The 18,243-nt window shown below is 42.3% G+C and overlaps 1 protein-coding gene across 1 annotated transcript in view; it reads right to left on the reverse strand.

Moving 5' to 3' along the window:
• Positions 1 to 541: 541 nt before the first annotated feature.
• LOC103255240 (histone lysine demethylase PHF8) overlaps positions 542 to 18,243 on the reverse strand; it is a 56,483-nt gene continuing 38,781 nt past the window's right edge. The window contains exons 12-14 of the mRNA XM_008053212.1: positions 10,521 to 10,630; positions 4,322 to 4,658; positions 542 to 3,121 (exon numbers count right to left, since the gene is read on the reverse strand). Coding sequence (XP_008051403.1) covers positions 3,033 to 3,121; positions 4,322 to 4,658; positions 10,521 to 10,630 — 536 coding nt within the window. The 3' untranslated portion in view covers positions 542 to 3,032. The remainder of the gene's footprint in view (positions 3,122 to 4,321; positions 4,659 to 10,520; positions 10,631 to 18,243) is intronic.

The raw sequence follows: 18,243 nt of genomic DNA on the forward strand, positions 1-18,243 counted from the left end.
GGATGAGAATGTTGGTGGTGATGAAATGAGTCAATATATATAAAGCACCAAGAGCAGTGCCTGGCACAAGTAAACAAGTGTGATGCATTAGCTCTGGTAATTATATTCTTCTATCCCTTGCACAGGACCGAAGCACAGCACTCAAGTCCAGACTGTACCACAAGTGCTTGGAAGAGATGCCAGAGAGAGAGGAAAAAAAATTCCCACTTTTACAGAAAGAGGACAAGTTAAGCCAGTTAAAAAGAGCCCACGGAAAGCCTTTCCACTGCAGTTGTCAGGTTTCTTTGAATTGTTGCACCCTTCCTTTTCTGCTCACTCTACTTCTGGATATCTGCTTCAGGTGTGTGAAACGTGTCCCTCCTGAGGGCAGGGATCCTGCCCCCTTTCCACCTCGAGTGGAAGGCTGGAAACCAGGGAAGTGCCCATTGACAACTTGCCGAGGGAGACAAAAAGAGTACAAGAAGGCAGCACTCCTGAACCCCACACCATACCACACCACCACCACCACCACCACACAAAACAAGAATGCCAAGCAAAGCAATTGCCAAGATAAATCACTTTTATCTCTATAGGAAAGGGAGGATCTAAAAAAAATATAAATTACATTAGTAACACAACATAAGAAAAAAACAGGAGAAAAAAACAACAGAGAAATCTGGATGATGCTACTCTAACCTATTTATAAAAAGGCCCTGCATCAGAAATTCACAATCCTACCCACTTCTAAAAATATATTTAGACATGTACAGAAGCGGTGGGCTTGTTTTTAAATTGTTTGCTTTTTTTGTAAAAATATATTAAAGGTGAATAGAAATCCTCTTTCTCTGCCCCCTATCCAATCCCCAGCTATCTGCTAGGGATTGGAGATCAGAGGTAACTATCTCACCATGTTCTAAACCTTGGTTACTACCACTTCCAACCCCTCCCCAACTCACTTCACTTAGAACCTGAAACATTAAAAAAACAAAAACAAAAATTAGCCTCTTTGGAAAAGCATAACTCTGAGGGTAAACTTGCTTTTCATTGGAAACAACACAAAACAACAAACAAGAGGTTCCAAGAACCCAACTAAACTAAATGAAACCCAGTCGAATGGAGGCTGGGTTTCAGCGCCACAGAAACTTCTAACAACCAAAAAAAAAAAAGAAGGGAAAGAAGTCGGAATCAGAGGGGTCTGCTAGCAATTAGCTGCCTTTGAAAGATCAAGAGGGGACAAAAGGGCTGGGGACCTAGTCTTGGTTACAGCAGTCAATGCCTAGTCAGGCAATTGCCTACACAGGGACAGAGGCCTCTCCTGCCCCCCTTCATTATCCTCTGTTGCCTTGAAATCCCCCAAATAAGCAAAGCTGGGTAGAAAGAGGGGAGGGGAATAGGGACCTCACATGCTAGGGGGGAGGTAGCCAGGCTTTTTGCCTTTGGTGTGACTAGATGGAGAACTGCTTGGCCCCTGGGGTCCCCAAGGTAGAAAAAGCAAATGGGCTAAAGGAACCCCTGATTCCAAGGAATAAGAGTAGAGGTGGGACTATTGAGAAAAGAAAGACAAACTGGGGACACAAAGACGACAAAGGAAGCCTCAAATTCCCTGTGGCCTGCATGGTAGCTGTTAAATTCCCCAGAAGCACTGGGCAACCTGGGGTGAGGTTGGAGTGGGTGGTAACAGGGTAAGGATACATCCACTTGGGCAGTGCCAAATGGAGGAGGGGTGTTCTCCATCAAGTCCAGATTGCCAGTGAGGCAAAACAGATAGGAGGTGGGGGCACTGTCTGGACAATGGAGACAATCCACAAAGAAAAGCAAGGGGAAGGGAGGATCGAATGGTCTGCTCCTTCACAGATGAACACCTCTTCTCTTCTCCTCAGCTCTGGCTTGTGAGTGGCCCATCTGCACTCTGCTTCATCGGTGACCTGTCGTCTGGAAGTGCAAAGGCCAAGGAGTGAAGATGTGAATTCTGAAGTCTTCTTCAGACCAAGACCTCAGGTGAAGAAAGAAGCATGGAAGTTCCTGATGGAGGACCCAGGGGTGGGCTATCCGGCCACACCCTCTCCAGAAGGTCCATGCTGTGCTCTGCGGTATAGGCGGCAGACTGTTGGGCCAGGGTTAGCTGATTCAGTGGCAGGTACTTTCAGGTTTCTGGGAGGTTTTTCACCTGCTGGGACCCAGCCACAGCCACGTGAATAATGTTCTACAGGACCTCAAAATCCAGGCAAATCCCTGGAGCTCACCCTGAAACAAGGGGCTTCATGTGTAGCCAGCCAAAAGTAACTTCCTCCAATGGGCTGGGCTGCAAAGTCATGGTCAAAGGCTTGGGCATCTGTCCTCTCCTCACCTTGAAAAGTGACAGGAATTTCCTTTCTTCCAAAGAATAAGTAAAGTCAGCATTTCTAGGCCACCTCTGGAAATAGCCCACAGTGGGGCAGTGAGGAGACTCTAGGCCCTCCTCTTTATTTCCATGAACCATTTGCCAAGAGGGGGCAGAGACCACAGCCTTCTCCCAGGAACAAGTCTGGACGTGGGGCACGTCCACTGAACTGGGAGGAAAGAAGGGGAAAGAAGAATGGGCATAGGTGGGTAGGCTTCTGGAGACAGGACTAAAGTTGCAGAAAGTGTTGAGCACTGGGCCTCCCACTTCATGCCAGAAAAAAAGCGATGGGCTCAGGCTCTCTTCATGCCTCTCCTCATCCTGCCTTCCAGGTCTAGGAGGGGACAAGAGTAAAGGACAGATATGGCAGGTGAAAAGGAAATGGGCTGGAGAAATAAAAAAGAGAATTCTAGTCAGCTGGAAACTTCTTATTTACCTGCTACCCAGAGGTATGGAGAAGGAAGGCAGGATGCTCTAGTGAAAGTGGGGGAGGGAGCTGGGGGAGTCAGTGGAGGGTCCTTTGGGGGAGTCCTTGCCTTTGGTAAGTCCCAAGGAAGCAGGACAATGGGCCTCAGCACCCTGTCCGGGGCAGATAGGATCCAGGAGTGCCCCGATAATTGACAATGGAGAAGGCAATGGGGGTGAAGGGATGAAGGTTGGGACACAAGAGGGATCACAGAAGAAGTTTGCCGTTTCTGTGTATTTTCAGGATACGGCCGAGTCTCTGCTTTGCTGTGGCCAGGCCCTTTTTGGGACGCTTTCCTGTGGGCAAAGAGAAAAGTAAGCCAGGGCTATAGCAAAGTTTTCAGAAGCATCAACTCGACACCAACTGCCCTCAGACCACCTTCCCTTCCCCTGTTTCTATATCCATTAAAATCTTCCCATCCTTAGGCCATATTGGGCGAGAAACCCTCCTTAACTACTTCTGTCCAAGGCCACATGCCTTGGAACTTCCTCCTATGACTTCTTGCAGCAGTTACAGACTTCCTGGCTATAGTTTGTCTGGTTCTTTTTCCCATTGATTTATTTGGTCCCAATCATTTTCCTTCCAAAATTCTGCAGGGAGGTGAATGTGCTTCTACACCCTCTTTTTTTTTTCTTTTTTGAGTTGGAGTCTCACTCTGTCGCCGAGACTGGAGTGCAGTGACATGTTCCCAGCCACTCAGCCTTGACCTGCTGGACTCCGGCAATCCTTCCATCTCAGTCTTCCAAGCAGCCAGAACTACAGGCATGTGCTACCACACCTGGCTAAGTTTTGCTTTATTGTAGAGACAAGGTCTCGCCAAGTTGCCTGGGCGGGCCTTGAACCCGCAGGCTCAGGCAATCCACTCGCCTCGGCCTCCCACAGTGCTGGGATTACAGGCTGAGACGCCGAATCCAGCCTCTATACCCTCTTATTCAGCCCACCAGGATTAGGCAAGTGCCTCATTAGTGATTATAGCTCAGTGTCCCTGAAACTGCTATACCTAGGGCCTTGTTTCATTAGAAACTCCCATGCTCATCAACCTTCAACATCACATCAACCTCAGTACCCTTGAGCTGTGTACTCTAGGGACTGGGTTTTGAGGGCCAAAGTTGAGGGAAAGGAGAGCTTGAGTACCCTAGCTCCCTCTTGCCTCTTTTTCTCACCCCATACAAAATCACCTTCCTTGTCCTGTTTGCCTCCATATTTGATCTGTTTATCCTCTCCCTCTCCATTCTATCTGACAGAGTCCCTCTTCATTACTGCCTGAACTTGTTGTATGGGTCTCCTCCCTAGAGTTCTCACCTCTAGCCCACCCTCCACTCTAGCCACCAGAGTGATCTTTCTAAACTCAAACCTGATCTCTACTTAAAATCAGTCAGTGTTTTTCCATGGCCCATAGGATCAAGTCCAAGTACCTAAAGTGGGCCTTCAGTGTCCTTCCCTGGTATTCTCATCTGCTAAAATCCCTCAGTTCTACAACCATATGACTATTGTACCTTGTCCTGCCTGACTGCTCTGAGAGCCAACTGAAGGGCGCCGCTGGGTCAAGAAGACGCCGGGAGCCATGGGTGTGGTGCTGCGGTTTGCCTGGGCCATGCCAAAGGCATTGGGACGAGCAGTATACTCATGGTCAGCAAGACTTCCTGATAGGGCCTCTTGTTTAGGCTCAGGAGGAGGCAGGGGTGAGGAGGAGGTGAGAAGCTGTGGTGTAGCAGGTGGAGTTGGGGCTGGTATTGTCACACTGAGATTGGAGTCTTGAGGACGAGGCTGTTCTATCTCCTTCAGCAAAGGCTTCTTCTTGATGTATTTCTTCTTTTGGGCCTTCTGCATCTCCTGAAACACAAGCCAAGTGGGAAGAAAGATTCAGAAGTGGAGAAAAGAGGAAAATTTCCCAGAAAAGGAACTAGACAATGGTCAACATGGGTTTGCAACCCACCATCCTCCCCCTGTCCCCATCAAGTCTAGCCTGGATGTACACACAACATACAGACCTTCTAAAACCTGAAGTCATGTCTTTGGTAACGTCCATCCTTAAGTCACCACTGCCACTTATTAGAACAGTGGCAAGAGAACTGTGAGTTTGGAGACTAGGGTTTTGGTCCTAGTGTTGCCACTAATGAGGTTTACCATGGACACCTCTAAATAATAACCAAATGTACACCAGAAGCTGAAGTACTTTATTTTATCTCATTGAAGACTCATAAAAGCCTTAAAAAGGAAAAGCTCTTATTTTACAAATGAGAAAACTGGGGTACAGGGATATTAACCCTTTGCACCCAGATGGCCCCTCTGAAGGGACATTGTAAATCTAACAAACCACTCAGATGTCCCCTCCCAGGGGATATAAAGAGATTGCTGGTGCTTATACAGGACAAACAGATGCAAGTGCAAATTTTTCAAAAATGTGTTTCCTTGAAATTTTCCATTCAAAAATAATGAAAAAACCTATGTCCCACTTATCAAGCTTCTGATCGATCAGTTGAGAAGCGGTTTCCAGGAATCACAAGTACACCCTTCCACATCGTCTTCGAACAACAGACCAGATAATAAATGACATATTATTAATGCGGGAGGAAGAAAATGAGACTGCACTGTCTGCTTGAATAGAAAAACACCAGGTGGAAGGCATCCAACAAATTACTATTGCACAACATGTAACAATGGACCTGCAATGCATGTAAATGTTATACATGTTACCACACGTTAGAAAAATATGTTATAAAATTTTGATTTTTGGTCATAAATAAGTTCCTCAATGTCTAAAATCCCATTATAAGTCATATATCATTACAACAAAATAACTGGTTCCAATGTTATACTATTTAATATGAAGTGATTTATTTTTCACTACTTCATAAAAAAATAGTCAAGTTGCTGGTAGGTGATCCATGAGATGTCTCTGCGTGCAAAGGGTTAAGTAACTTGAGCCCAAAGCCTCATAGCTAAAAAGTAGTTGGGTCCAGTATTTAACCAGGTTTGTCTGAAGACACACCCTGCAAACTCAAAATGAAACATCTGAGAGTAGAAAGATCATTAGCTTCAGAATGAGATAAACTGGGTTCAGACCCAGTTTTATGCTCCCTAAAATGAATGACTATGGTCAAAGTCATTTCTGAACTTGGCTGCCTCATGTGTAAAATACTATCAGCTTTTTCAGGTCATTAGAAAGATTAAATAATATAGAAATACACAGCACAGGGTAGGTTACTCAACAAGGTAAATTATTATTCTATCTTCATCTCTTATAATGGCTTATTTTCCTGTTGCTGGTCTTTTTAACAGAGAACTTGACTATCCTCCAGGTCACCAGGTCTAAAAACCTCAATTTTGGATGGGAGGGACAAATAAGAAGTTGTGTCACTCCTCCCAATACCTTGTATGGCATCCATCCATTGCTCTATAGACTATCCACTGCATAGTAGGTACCTGTATAATGGGCATCTAGAGCCCTGAGAACCTGGAAAAGTAGTGCTGAGAGCATGTGAACGACTTCACCTTCTGAAATGCTACACAGTCACACAGACCAACTCAGTGATTACACTTCTTTGCTTTCTCTTGGAAACACGAGCCTACTCTTGCCTTCAGAAGATCTGACAGGCTATGGCTACCACAGAAATTTCTGGAGGATAAGAATGATAATATTAGTAATATATGCCAGGTACTCTGCTATAATTGCTTATTTAATACTCTTAAGAACTCAAGAAATGAGAATTATAATTCCATTTTAAGGAAAAAACTGTGGCACAAAATGGCTAATAAGTCAATTTCCCAAGGTTACAGGATCAATAAATGGCCAAGCTGGGATTCAGATCCAAGTCATTTGGCTTCAGAATCTCTTCCCTTGGTCACACTGCTATTCCACCCATATCAGGAACTGCATTTCTGTCCCTTTTTCTCTCATCTGACTCCAGAAATTCTCTCTTCATATCTAGATCACTTAGCCTAAGTTCTCCTACGTTTGCTATCAATCTAAGTAACATATAATTTATCCAGATACCCCAGCAGATGACTAAATCATCTTAGAACCACTTTTACCTTGCCAGTTCCCTTGCTCAAAAAGCTGATAGCAGGTCCCTACCCAAGTTCAAACTCCTTGGTCTGACATTCATGGTTTTCCATAATCTGACTGCTTATATCTAGCCAACCTATAATGATAATGATGAAAAGCTAGGCCAGGTGTGGTGGCTCATGCCTATAATCCCAGCACTTTGGGAGGCCAAGGCGAGAGGATTACCTGAGCCCACGGGTTGGAGACCAGACTGGGCAACTACAATAAATCAAAAAATTAGTTGGGCATGGTGACGCATACCTGTAGTTCCAGGTACTTGGAAGGCTGAGGAAGAAGAATCACCTGAGCCCAGTAGGTCCAGGCTGTGGTGGCTGTGAGTGTACCACTGCACTCCAGCCTGAGCCACAGAGTGAGATTCTGACTAAAAAAAAAAAAAGAAAAGCTAACATGCCTATGGTACTTTACTCTGTACCAAGCGCTGCTCTAAGAGCTTATATATATACATTCCCTCATTTAATCCTAAAATGAAATCTAAGGAAACTGAGGCAAAGAAAAATTAAGTAACTTGCCCAAGTGGTAGAGCTAAAATTCAAACCCAGGCAGGCTGGTTCCAGAATCCATTCTTTTAACCATTACTTATTTTATCCCATTCCTCAACACTCCAATCTAGAAAGATCTAATCATTCATTCACTTACCCCAACACTGACTAAACACATGTACTTACCATAGTTGGGATATCAGGTTAAATTAAATATATTCCCTCTGTTGAAAGTATTTACAGTACTACTTAATTTTATTTTTTGAGTCAGGGTTTCACTCTGTTGCCCAGGCTGGAGGGCAGTAGTATGGTCACAGCTCACCATAGCCTCCACCTCCTAGGCTCAGGTGATCCTTCTGCCTCAGTCTCTCAAGTACCTAGAACTACAGATGTGCACCACCATGCCCAGTTAAGTTTTTAAATTTTAATTGTTTTAGTTGGAGTCTCACTCTGTCACCCAGGATGGAGTGCAGTGGTACAATCACAACTCACCACAAGCTCAACCTGCTGGGCTCAGGTGATCTTTCCACCTCAGCCTCAGATGGGATTATAGGCACATGCCAGCACATCTATCTAATTTTTAAAAATTTTTTTTGGAAAAATGAGGTCTTACTATGTTGCCTAGGCTGTTCTCGAACTCCTGGGCTCAAGCAATCCTCCTGTCTCAGTCTCCCAAGGTGCTAGGATTACAAGCATGAACCACTGCTCCCGGCCTATAGTTTAATAAGGGACACAGAAAAGTACACTTATGATCCTAAGTACCATGAGAGAATGCTATGGAGGCATAGAAAAAGCATACTGAAATAAAGTGGTGGTAGGTGGTGTGAAGGGTTATTAGGTAAGGCATCTGAGAGAGTATGATTCCCAACAGGAAGAAGGAATAGCTTGTGCAAAGTCACAAAGGCATGAGCTAATCTGAGACACTAAGAGAACTAGGAGTAGTGCAGTATGGCTGGTGTAAAGGGTGTGCATGAAGGGCTAGCAGGAGGTCAGGTAGAAGAGACACTAGAGGCCAAATCAAGAAGGCCTTGTGTGCTGTACCAAAGAGTACCTTTCTCCTAGGATGCCTTCCTGTCCACTACCAAAAGCTTAGCCTGCAAAAGCCCTCCTCCAATTTCAAAACCTCTTCTTCAAGGAAATCCCTGATCAACCCAAACAGAACAGAGCTCCTTAAAAGGCCCTAAAAGTAGTTTCCACATCTTTAATTAATTTATCTGTTTATTTAAAGCAGTAGAACTCTTTTTTTTTTTTTTTAATTATATGTTTCATGGCACTGGGATATATATAACAGAGAGATGTTCTGGTCAAAGAAAGACCCTCTGGCCTCTTGGTCTCTGTTGGCTCCCAACAATAGCCTCTAAGACATTTCTAAGTAACTCTAGAACTCCACAGAACATCATATGAAAAACATCATTCTATTAAATTTTATTTAAATAGGATGTAATTACTGAATTAATGAACATTTAACTATTTTATTTAAATAGAAAGTAACATAAAATTTGAGGTGAGAGGACATGTATTTGAATCTTGTCTCCGTTTATTGGCTATATTATCCTGGGCTAGTCACTTAAGGAGAATCTCATCACTGGGCTCGGTGGGTCAGCCTGTAATATCAGCGCTTTGGGAGGCTGAGGTGAGTGGATTGCCTGAGCCCGCGGGTTCGAGACCCACCTCGGCAACTTGGCGAGACCTCATCTCTACAATAAATCAAAAATTAGCTGGGCATGGTAGCGCACGCCTGTAGTTCCAGCTACTTGGAAGGCTGAGGTGGAAGGATCGCCAGAGCCCAGCAGGTCGAGGCTGCAGTGGCTGGGAGCAGCCACTGCACTCCAGTCTAGGTGACAGAGTGAGACTCCAACTCAAAAAAAAAAAAAAAAATCTCATTTTCTTCACCTGTAAAATGATGAAAATATCACCTGTTGAACAGGTGTATTGGGCAAATTACATTATCTCTTCTTTGAGGTAATCCCTGATCAACCCAAACAGAATTGAGCTTCTTAAAAGGCACTAAGAGTAGTTTGTACACCTTTAATTAATTTATGTTTATTTAAAGCATTAGAACCCTTTTTAATCAAATTACATCTTACATGGCACTGGGATATACATAAAAGAGATAAATTCCGGTCAAAGAAGGACCATCTAGCCTGCTTGGTCTCTGCTGGTTCCCAACAATAGCCTCTGAGACATTGTATATGGAAGCACCTAATATAAAACAGATGTTCAATAGCATTCCAAGCTGTAGGATGTGGCATAAGGAGCTAAGAGAATGCTAATAAGGAAAGAATCAGAAAATTCAACTCCAAATGCTCCTAGGTTGCTAAGTATATTACATACAGTAAAGAACTTTGTGTCGGGCATGGTAGCTCACATCTGTAATACCAGCACTTTGGGAGGCAAAGGCAAGAGGATCTCCTGAGCCCACAGGTTCAAGACCAGCCTGGAGAATATGGTGAGACCTTGTCTCTACAATAAATCAAAAAATTAGCTAGGCGTGGTGGTACATGCCTATAGTTCCAGCTACTTGAAAGGCTGAGGTGGAAGGATGGCCTGAGCACGCCACTGCACTACAGCCTGGGCAACAGAATGAGACTCCAACTCAAAAAGAACTTTGTAAACTGTAATACTAGGAGGTGGACTTGATTCTGGTAAAAATGATCCTTTAGGACAAAAAATAATGGAGAAGTTTTCTTGAAAAGCAGCGGGTGAAGATCAAGGTAATTGTATTTCGTAAAGGGGACAAGAAAAATCTCTCTCTAAAAGAAAAAATTCCAATACTGATGGGTGGCTGAGAACTTGAGTGTAATCAGCAGAGTTAGGATTTCATCGGGGCAAAGGATGGATCTGGTCCTTTCTTTCTGAGAGGTTTTTACACACCAAGAAAGCCAAGTGATAACTGTAAGGGTTTTTCTCTAGCTTCATATTTTTCTTTAATCTTAGTCATGTGAACTGTGTAAGCTGTGGAAGTAGCTTGTCATTCAGTTGGGATGCAAAGGATATAGGAGGAGGCTGGGACATCACCAAGGATAAATATCAAAGGTCACCCAGTCCACACAGAGACAATGATGTGATCCCATCCACCTAAGTGTTGAGGCTCTAAGTCAAATTGCAATCAGTTGCAAGGCCATTGTCTGGCATATCAGCACATACCTGCTGGGCCAGCTTTGCAGCAGCTGCAGCCAAGCCTGTCTCAATGGAAGCTACCCGGGTCCCCTCACGCACAGGACGGTCCTGCTTCGGTAAAGTTGGGGTCACACGGGCTGCAAGGAAAACAGGATGAGAAGGTGTCACTCTAAGATATTTATCTGAATGCCAACCATATTCCCCACCTCCAAGCTCCCCAAAGGTGGTTTAATTGGTCTTCCTGCTTCTAGTTTTTTACAAAACCAGATTTTACTTCCCATCATGTAAGAAGCTAATTCACAAATGCCCAAAGCACATACTGATTAAAGGATAAAAGTTAACCTCCCTGAATTGGCATTCACGATTGTCTATGTTCTGCTCCTGCTCTCCCTCCCTACCTCCCCAACCTTATCTCCACATCCATATTCTCAGCTTCTCCTGACAGATGGCTTCCTCATTACACCTCCACACTATGTACAGCTCATTCTCTCTCCCTGTGCCTTAATCCTTACCATCCACACAGTCTAGAGTACCAGCTTCCTTTTCATCTGCCTACTGAAAACTTGCCCATTCTTCAAAGGTAAGCTGTAATCAATCTCCCATGCAAAACCTATAAGACCTCTCAGGTCCCACTGATCTCTTATTCCTCTGAACTTATGACCTATACATATTACCTGATGCATTGATGTGTGTTATTATGTCTATTAACCTGGCTATGAGTTCCTGCAAAAGATCATCTTCTTGTATAACTCTTTATGGTGCCGTACCGATCTTGAAACAAAAAATACCCATCCAACCTTTTCGAAAAGAAGTATATTTTAGTATAACCAAACAGCCCCAGATGAGAGACAGTTCTTTACAGAAGAGTGCCGGCTACTAAATGTAGAATGAATGACAGAATTAGAAAATCACAAGTTTGCAAGTCCCAATGAAACAATTAATTCTAGGGAACTGGATATCCACACATCAACAAAGTATTACCTCACAGATTACTTGCTAGTCTCAAGAAGAAAAACCTTATAATGATAAGAATATCACTACCTTAACTATGTATTAACTTTAGTGTATCTAAGAATGAGATGGCATGACTTCATGTGATTCCTGATGTGATGTAATAGGAAATTCACAGCATCACCTGAGAAGTAGTTTTGTCAAAGAGCTAAAATTAAGCAAGCCATTCATATTACTTGCAGTACTTAGGAAACACAGATATAGAAAAACAAGTTAAATGATACCATGGGAAAACAACCACTCTATAAGATAACTGGCTTAGTCTCCTGCAAAAGACAATGTTATAAGGAAGCAAATAGACAAATCTAGAAGGCGGGACATGGTACAAGACAATTATACCAGTTTCTACAACAAATCAGCATAAAACAAAAAAAGGGGAGACTGTTCTAGATTAAGAGACTTAAAAGGCAAGACAAGCTGGGCGCAGTGGCTCATGCCTGTAATCCTAGCACTTTGGGAGGTGGAGCTGAGAGGATTGCCTGAGCCCACGGGTTTGAGACCAGCCTGGGCTACATGGGGAGACCTTGTCTCTACAATAAATAAAAAATTAGCTGGGCATGGTGGCACGTGTCTGTCGTTCCAGCTACTTGGAAGGCTGAGGAAGAAGGATCACCCAGCCTAGCAGGTCGAGGCTGTGGTGGCCATGAGCATGCCACTGTACTCCAGCCTGGACGACAGAGTGACTCTGACTCAAAAAAAAGGCAAGATAGTCAAATATACACGTGGACCCTGTTTACATCCTCATTCAAACAAATCCATTTTAAAAATACCTTTTTATGATTTGACAGTTTAGGAAATTTGATTATGAACTTGGAATTAGATAACACTAGAGAATTGCTGAATTATCATTAATTCTGTTATGTACGATAACAGGATTACAGTTATGTAAGAAAATGTCCATTTTTAAAGAAATGCATACTGAAATACATGGGGGGAATGACATAATATCTGGGGTTTGCTTTAAAGCAAAGAAAAAAATTTTTAAAAGAAGGGACAGATGAAGCAAGCATGGCAAAATCTTGATAACCATTCATTCTTATTGGTAGATATATGGAAGTTCACTATATTATTCTATTTAAAGAAAAAGCTGGCTAGGCATGGTAGCCCAGCACTTTGGGAAGTAGAGGCGAGAGGATTGCTTGAGTCCAGGATTTTGAGACCAGTCTGGGCAACTTGATGAGACCGCGTCTCTACATTAAATCAAAAAATTAGCCAGGCATGGTGGTGTGCACCTGTGGTTCCAGTTACTTGGAAGGCTAAGGTGGAAGGATTGCCTGAGCCCAGCAGGTTGAGGCTGTGTTGGCCGTAAGCATGCCACTGTACTCCAGCCTGGGCGACAGAGTGAGATTCCAACTCAAAAAAAAAAAAAAAAACAAAGAAAGAAAGAAAAAAGAAAAAGCCAGTGTCACAGAAAAAAAGGTGTGGTGTGATGGTGACCTAGATTTAAACTCCTTGGTTAGTTAACTATTGTTATTATAAAAAAGAATTTATGAATAAGCAGTATGCAGATTCTAGAACAGGCAACTCAGAAGGCTGAACATCTTTCTTTAAAGGTAACATTTTATTTGTTTAAAACATGATTCAAAGCAAATCTAGCAAAACTGTTTATGCATAATTTTGGGTCATGGATATTTGGATATTTTTTATATTTTTCTTTATAGTTTTGTACATGTGGTGGTTTTAAAACATGGCCCCAAATTCTTTAACACCTTTCTTACTGATAGGTGAGGTCTCTTGAATCTGAGCAGGCTCATTCGTAACCTAAGAATATGGGAAAAGTGATACTGTGTGACTTCTGAGACTAGGTCAGAAAAGGCAATTTGTTTCTGTATTGCTTGCTGGACCTAACACTCATACTTGGAGACCTGAGCCACCATGTAAAAAGTCTGATTGCCTTGAGGCCACCAGGCAGTAAGGAAACTAGTCACATGGAGAGGCAACGTGTTGGCGCTTTCTGCCTTTGAGTCCTCCTAGGCCAGGCACCAGATATGGAGGTGAATGAGTCTTCAGTTGATTCAAACTCTTGGCCACCAAGTCACCCCCAGCCTTCAAAATTTTTCCATCTGAAAGCCCAGACATTATAGAGACAAGCTATCCCTGCTGTGCCCTCCCCAAATTCCTGGCCCATACATTACATGAACATGAGAAAATGGTGGTTGTTTTAAGCTGGAAAAAAAAAAAAAACCCCAACAAAAGAACCTCCTTGATTGGACCTGGGTTTTGGTGTGGGGAGTGGGGGAGCATAGCTATAGAAGACATTTTGAGGGAACAGCAGGAAAATTCAGTTATGAACTGGGTATTAGAAGATCTTAGGGAATTATTATTAACTTCATTAAGTATAAAAAACTGTGGTAACATGGGGGGGTGTCATTATTCTTAGGAGATATTGAAGTAGTAAAGGTTAAAATATGTTATTAAGATAGCTGCACATTACTTTGAAGTGGTTTAGCAAAAACTATAGACAGCCAGATAGATATAGACAGATGAATGAAGCACCTACAGCAAAATGTTACAATTATAGAATCTAGGTATTAAGAATATGAGTGGTCATGCGCTGTCCTTCTACTTTTATGTATGTTTGAAAATTGCCATAATAAAAATTTTAAGTAATGAAGAAGACTAAGAAATTATAATAACCAAATGCAACGTGTAGTCCTTGAAAGAATCCCGGTTTGAATAAACCAATTACAAAAGATATTTTTGGCACAACCTGGGGAAATTAGAGTAAGTACTTGGTATTAGATATTAAGAAGTAAATGTGGCTGGGCACAGTAGCTCACACCTGTAATCCCAGCGCTGAGACAGGAGGGTTGCTTGAGCCCAGGATTTTGAGACCAGCCTGGGCAACATAGCGAGACCTCATTCCTACAAAAAAGAAGAAAATTAGCTGGGCATCGTATTATGTGCCTGTAGTCCCAGCTACTCAGGAGGCCTGAGACAGGAGGATCGCCTGAACCCATGAGGTTGAGGTTGCAGTGAGCTGTGATCATGCCACTACACTCCAGCCTGCGTGACAGAGTGAGACCCTGACTCAAAAAAATAAAGAAAAAAGAAAAAGAAAAAGAAAAAAATGTTACTTTGCTTAAGTGTCATATAATGGTACTATGGTTATAGGAGACAATGTCATTTTTTTAACAGATGCATACTTAAGTATTTAAGATGAGATAACAGCCAGGCATGGTGGCTCATGCATGTAAATTCCAGCACTTTGGGAGGCGGAGGTGAGAGGACTGCCTGAGCCCATGGGTTCGAGACCAGCCTGGGCAACATGGTGAGACCTTGTCTCTCCAATAACTCAAAATATTAACTGGGTGTGGTGGTATGCACCTGTAGTTCTAGTGACTTGAAAGGCTGAGGCAGAAGGATTGCCTGAAGTTCAGCAGGTCAAGGCTGCAGTGGTAGTGAGTGTGCCACTGTACTACAGCCCGGTTGACAGAATGAGACTCTGACTCAAAACCAAAACAAAAAAAGGTGAGCTGTCATAATGGGTGACATCAGTAAAAATGGCAGAATAAGGACCTCCAAAAATTCATTCCTTGATATAAAGCAATGAAAAAACAAGCAAAGATTGCCAGGATAAATTTTTTTCAGAATTCTGGAACCAAAGGTTTATAGCAACCCAGAGAATATTTATTCAAGAAAAATGGCTGAATCTCAATAAGAAAAATGACCTTTGTGGTATTTTAACTTGCCTTAGCCCCTGGGAACCTTGAAAAATAACAGTCCACATTCCCAGTAATATAGTGAGCAGAAAGGAGTTGGAGCTTTCTTTTATATATATATATTTAATTTTTTGTAGAGACAGGGTCTCGCTATGTTGTCCAGGTTGGTCTTGAACTCCTAGGCTCAAGTGATCCACCTCCCAAAGTGCTAAGATTACAGGTATGAGGCACCACACCCGGCTGGAACTTTCTTTCAAAGCCTAGTGCTGAAAGCCTCTCCCTACCTGTGGGGAATTTACAAAAAATGTTTAAAAATAAATGTTTAATGTCCTAGTTGCTTAAGGTGATGGATAACAGTTGTGGCAAAAACACAGATTAACCCAAATGGTTAAAACAAGCAGAGGAATGAGATGTCCATAAAGGATCTGAAAAGTTTTCACACATTTCTTGGAATCTAGATGGCCACATGCATGTGCTGCAGCTGTGCCTAAGACTTGAGAAAGCCCTAAGCACCCACCTCTGAATGACTTTGAAGTGCTGTATAAGTAAAGCCTGAAGGCTAAGACAGAGTTGTAAATTGCCTGGCTGAATGTTGAAGGTATGCCTTACAACATGCACACAGAGCCCATCAGCAAGCACTGGGAGATTCATGGCTCTAGGAATTTAAGGAAGTCTCTGTCTTTTCAGGAACTTAAGGACATTATTAAATGTCTACTAGGCTAAATGAGTAGAGACATCAGTAGCCACATACAGGGAGTATACAGACTTTACAGAATTAGTTCAGAAAAGTCACTAAACAAAAAACTACAACAGCAACAATAAACCCTGAGGAGCAGAGTGGGGAAAATCAAATTTCCAGAGTTGCCACAATATTTTAACTGTCCAGTTTTCAATAAAATATTACAAGACATACAAAAAAATAAAGTATAGCCATACACAAGAAAAAAGAAATCAGTAGAAACTGTCTCTGACTTGCTAGACAAAGTTGGACTTCCTAGACAAAGACTTTAAATTAGCTATTTAAAATGCTTTCAAAGGCTAAAGAAGACCATGTCTAAAGAACTACAGAGAATGATGTCTCACCAAATAGAAAATACCAATAGAGACAAATTATAAAAATAAACCAAATAGTTATTTTGGAGTTGAAAAGTAAAAGAACTGAAATGCAAACTTTACTAGAGGGGTTCAACAGCAGATTTGACCAGGCAGAAGGAAGTGACCTTGAAGACAGGTCAACTGAGATTATCCAGTCTGATAAGTAGGAAAAAAAGAAAAGAGAGAACACCAAGTTTATCAACATATGTACATGGAGTCCTGGAAGAACAGAGAAAAGAAGGCAGAAAGACCACTTGAAGAAATAAATAATAGCTAAAAACTTTCCTAATTTGACATTCAAGAGCTCAACAAACACCAAGTTGGACAAACTCAAAGAGGTCACACATCATAACCAAAACCAAAGACAAATACAGAATCTTGAAAGCAGCAAGACAGAAGCAACTCACAACATACAAGGGATTCTCAATAAGACTGACAGCTTATTTATATCACTATGGAAACTATGGAGGTTAGAAGGTAGTGGGATGATATATTCAAAGTGCTCAAAGAAAAACACTATAAACCAAGAATTCTAAATCCAGCAAAACTATCCTTCAAAACAGAAGAAATCAAGAGATTCCTAGACAGAGTTGTCATTAGTAGACCTACCCTATAAGAAATGCTAAAAGGAGAACTTCCGGTTGAAATGAAGGGGCACTGTATAGTAAACTGAATGCACATGAAGAAATAGAGGCTGGGCTTGGTGACTCAGCTTGTAATCCCAGCACTTTGGGAGGCCGAGGCAAGTGGATTGCCTGAGCCCATGGGTCAGAGACCAGCCTGGGCAACTTGGTGAAACCTCGTCTCTATAATAACTCAAAAATTAGCTGGGCATGGTAGTGCATTCCTGTAGTTCAGGCTACTTGGAAGGCTGAGGCGGAGGGATTGCCAGAGCTCAGCAGGTCGATGCTGGGGTGGCCATGAGTGTGCCACTGCCCTCCAGCCTGGATGACGGAGTGAGACTCCAACTCAAAAAAGAAAAAAATGCTTAAAAAATACAGGGGTTGTTGGGCATAGCTGGTATTCCAGCCTGGGACTGCTCACTCTCAACCATGTATCATTCTCCCTTTCCTGTTTACTAACAAAAACCCTGATTTGTAGAACAGCAATATGCCTAAATATAAACTAACTTCGTGGCCTCTCTGACAAATAGTCTTGGCTGTGTGACACTATTTCAGAGATTTTTTTAAAAGTGGAACTTATAAACTCTTTGGGGAGAGAGGGTACTCGGCAGGCCTGTTCCTTTTTGTTTTTGGTTTTCTCCTTCTTCCTGACTGCAACCCAGACCCTAATGCTGGAGGTGAAGTAGCTATCGAGGGAATAAGCACTCACTAAGGATGCCTGAGAGGTTACTCATAGGCAAACACTATTACTAATTGATATGTTCAACACCTGCAAGAGTTTCATAAACAAACAGTACACATGGCTGGTAGAAGTGTAAATTGGTACAACCTTTCTAGAAAACACTTTGACAATATTTATCAAGACCTTTTAAAACATTAACATCAATAAACAGTGTTGGCAAGGGTGTAGGGAAACAGGCACTCTCATGCATTGCTTATGAGAGTGTAAACAATCTCTAAGATGCATTATTATGTGAGAAAAGCAAAGTATAAAACAGTGTATGAAATATGCTTCCAACTGAGTAAAACTAAGAGGAGGAAAGACAATATATACATGCATTTGCTTATATATGCATTAACTATCTTTGAAAGGATAAATAAGAAACTGCTAACACTGTCTGATTCCAGGTAGGGAACTGGAAGGTTGTGGAACAGGGGTAGGAGGGAGACTTTTCATTGTATAGCCTCATCTACTTTGGCCTTTCCAAGGTTTCATGGAGATCCATCCTAAATAAATAACCAGAGATACAAATATTTACACATGAAGATGTTCATTCCAAATGTAATCACTAATTGTGATAACTTGGCAGTAGCCTAAATGTTCCACATTAAAGGAGAAATTAGGTAAATTAAGTGGAA

The sequence above is a fragment of the Carlito syrichta genome, unplaced genomic scaffold, assembly GCF_000164805.1.
Source record: "Carlito syrichta isolate Samal-C Ts95f unplaced genomic scaffold, Tarsius_syrichta-2.0.1 Scaffold73637, whole genome shotgun sequence".
Taxonomy (NCBI): Eukaryota; Metazoa; Chordata; class Mammalia; order Primates; family Tarsiidae; genus Carlito; species Carlito syrichta.